Raw genomic sequence first — 3,164 nt, forward strand, 5'->3', positions numbered from 1 at the left:
CTCTCTCTCTGATCCCCTGCTCTCTCTCTCTCTCTGATCCCCTGCTCTCTCGCTCTCACTGTCTCTCTCTCTCTCTCTCACTCTCTCTCATCCCTCTCCTCCCCCCAACCCACCCAGCGCTGATGCTACAACGTCTCCACCCCTCCCCCCCCGCCCCCCACCTCATGAACGGCACCAGCAAAGGCCATTCTGCACTGAGTCTGCACCAACCTAGCCCCGGGGTGGGGAGAGAGTCGATGGAGGGCAGACAGTCCTCACTCTGTGAGACGGCGGACACCAACCCAAACCCCCTCAGCCTGAGAGAGTGCTCATCCCTTTCTGCCCCACCCATTGGGTAGGGGTGGTCCCTCAGGTCAGGGGGTGGGGTGGTGGGGGGGAGGTCCTTGCCTACCTGTTCGCTTGCTGCACAGTCGGTCCTTCACGTCGCTGGACTCATGGGAGAAAAATTCCAGGAATTCTTCCTCGTACTCCTCAGCCAGTTTCTCACACTGCGGGTGAGAGCAGGGCGTTACACTCACACACACACACAGTCTCTGCCGTTCCCGAACTGACCGCAGGCCTGGACTCCTCATCCCGCGGGATCTTGCTGCTCCTCACCTCTGCTCTCCGGGAGCTGCCGCAAACCCACCGTCGGGCAGCGTTCAAATTGACCCCCTTCCCCCCCGCCACTGAACTTCAGGATTACTAAATATGCCTGAGGGTGTACCCGCATCCGAACGCACGTCCTGATCGGCACTGAGGGAGCGGGTGCAGTGGGAGGGTCAGCGCCGAGGGAGCGGGCGCCGTGGGAGGGTCAGCAACAGGGTGGAATACCCATCTGATGAAAGTTCCCTCGACAATGTTATGAACCTCCTCAAATATTTTAAGATGGCCGCCCAGCCTGTAAGTTTCTCTTATTTTAATGGTAGGTGTGACGTGGGTCGTCCAGGGGTGATGCAGCTGGTCAAATCACTCAGCCTTATATACCAAACAGAACTTATTTAAACACTATGGTCGAAACGGAGTTTAGAATAATTTCACAGTTGGGAAACGTTAAGCGACCCGTTAGGGCAACTTAACGAAAGAGCTGTTCCAATTCCGGTAACCTCCCGTAAAAACACCCCGTGGCAAAAAGGTAAACTCAAACACAGGCTGGAGAGAGTACAGAGAGAAAGGTCAGGCAGGAATCATCTGCTGAAGCTTGGAACTTTCTGGTCTGCAGCAGCATTTGAGCCACAGCGCCACCAAACTAGACAAAACCAGAACTGGCCAATTCTCTGCCACTGTTAAACCAGACAAATCGGCACCTCTGGCCTTTACAACCCCATCTTGGGAGGGAAAGCCCAAAGAGCATGTGACCTTGTTAAAAGTGAGAGCAAGATGCTTACTGCTTGTTTTAACCTGGAGGTAATGTCCTCAGTGAACTGAGTGTGAGGGGGGTCAGTCCTATCTCCATCTCGGGTTAACACTCGCACGTAACTGTGTCGGTGTGTGTCTGGGTCAGTGTATTCACCATATTCCTTCATGTGTCCACACACCCGTTCCAGCAGCTCAATCAGGAACAACTCCGACCGGGCGTAGGGAATCTGGAGGGCAGAGAAGTGGGGGTGAGACACGATCTCTGTCATCACCCGTCCCCATCAAACAGCCCCTGCTCACACCTCCGCCACCCACTCAACCACTCCCCCAACCTCATCCCAAAACCTTTAGCCCATTTCCCTCTTCCTAGCCCCATCTCCACCTCACTGACGCCCCTAATCCCCCTCAGCCCCAAACCCTTCAGCCCATCTCCTGCCCTCCTAGCCCCCATCTCCATCTCACTGACACCCCTAATCTCCCTCAGCCCCAAACCTCTCCACATTAACCCAAACCCTTCAGCCCATCTTCCTGTCCTCTAGCCCCCATCTCCATCTCACTGACACCCCTAATCTCCCTCAGCCCCAAGCCTCTCCACTTTAACCCAAACCCTTCAGCCCATCTCCCCCTCCTAGCCCCATGCCCACCTCACTGATGCTCCCTTCTCCCTCAGCCCCAAACCCTTCAGTCTATCTCCGCCCTGCCACAATCTTCCTCTGCCACCAATCTCCTCATGATCACTGCTCTCTGCCATCCATCCATCCATCCATCCGAGCCCCTTGAAAGTGGAGTCCCAGATAGATAGGATTGTGAAGAAGGTGTCTGCTATGCTTTCCTTTATTGGTCAGTGCATTAAAGTGCAGGAGGTCATGTTGCGGCTGTACAGGACATTGGTTAGGGGCCACTGTTGGAATATTGCGTGCAATTCTGGTCTCCTTCCTATCGGAAAGATGTTGTGAAACTTGAAAGGGTTCAGAAAAGATTGACGAAGATGATGGGGGGTTTAAACTATAGGGAGAGGCTGAACAGACTGGGGCTGTTTTCCCTGGAGCGTCGGAGGCTGAGGGGTGACATTATAGAGGTTTACAAAATTATGAGGGGCATGGATAGGGTAAATAGACAAGGTCAATTTACTTGGGTTGGGGGAGTCCAGAACTAGAGGACATAGGTTTAGGGTGAGAGGGGTAAGATATAAAAGGGACCTATGGGGCAACTTTTTCACACAGAGGGTGGTACGTGTATGGAATGAGCTGCCAGAGGATGTGGTGGAGGCTGGTACAATTACAGCATTTAAAAGGCATCTGGATGGGTATATGAATAGGAAGGGTTTGGAGGGATATGGGCCAAGTGCTGGCAAATGGGATGAGATTGGGTTGGGATATCTGGGTCAGCACGGACGGGTTGGACCGAAGGGTCTGTTTCCATGCTGGGTAACACTATCACCACCTCCTTCCCCCATCTACTGAATCACCCCCCAACCCCTCCAAAATTTTAACCTACCACACACACACACACCCCCACCCAAGACTGTGTAGGGTGGGGTGGTCAGTCAGGAGGAGGGGAGGGGTTTTTCATGGGAATGGGTGGGGGGTGCGGAGTGGTCTGGGGGCCCACGCCAACACATACCGTAGTGGCCACGGGATTCCCGTCCTCGTCCAGGAAGTAGGATCCTGTCTCGATCACCTTCGTGGGATCCACCTGAGAGATCTCCCAGTCTAATTCGTCAACCAGGGCTCGGCAAGCTGCAGAGAGAGAGAGAGAGAGAGGGGTCAGTCAGTGAAGGAGGGGTCTGTCACTGGGTGGTGGGAAGGGGGTCACTGGGGGAACAG

The 3,164-nt window shown here is 54.4% G+C and overlaps 1 protein-coding gene across 1 annotated transcript in view; it reads right to left on the reverse strand.

The window, feature by feature from the left end:
• The window catches only part of LOC122546441 (protein canopy homolog 2-like), an 8,511-nt gene that overhangs the window by 1,621 nt on the left and 3,726 nt on the right, over positions 1-3,164 (reverse strand). Inside the window, exons 2-4 of the mRNA XM_043685152.1 lie at positions 2,962-3,077; positions 1,368-1,565; positions 392-488 (exon numbers count right to left, since the gene is read on the reverse strand). Coding sequence (XP_043541087.1) covers positions 392-488; positions 1,368-1,565; positions 2,962-3,077 — 411 coding nt within the window. The remainder of the gene's footprint in view (positions 1-391; positions 489-1,367; positions 1,566-2,961; positions 3,078-3,164) is intronic.

This window comes from Chiloscyllium plagiosum, unplaced genomic scaffold (assembly GCF_004010195.1).
Source record: "Chiloscyllium plagiosum isolate BGI_BamShark_2017 unplaced genomic scaffold, ASM401019v2 scaf_32924, whole genome shotgun sequence".
Lineage (NCBI taxonomy): Eukaryota > Metazoa > Chordata > Chondrichthyes > Orectolobiformes > Hemiscylliidae > Chiloscyllium > Chiloscyllium plagiosum.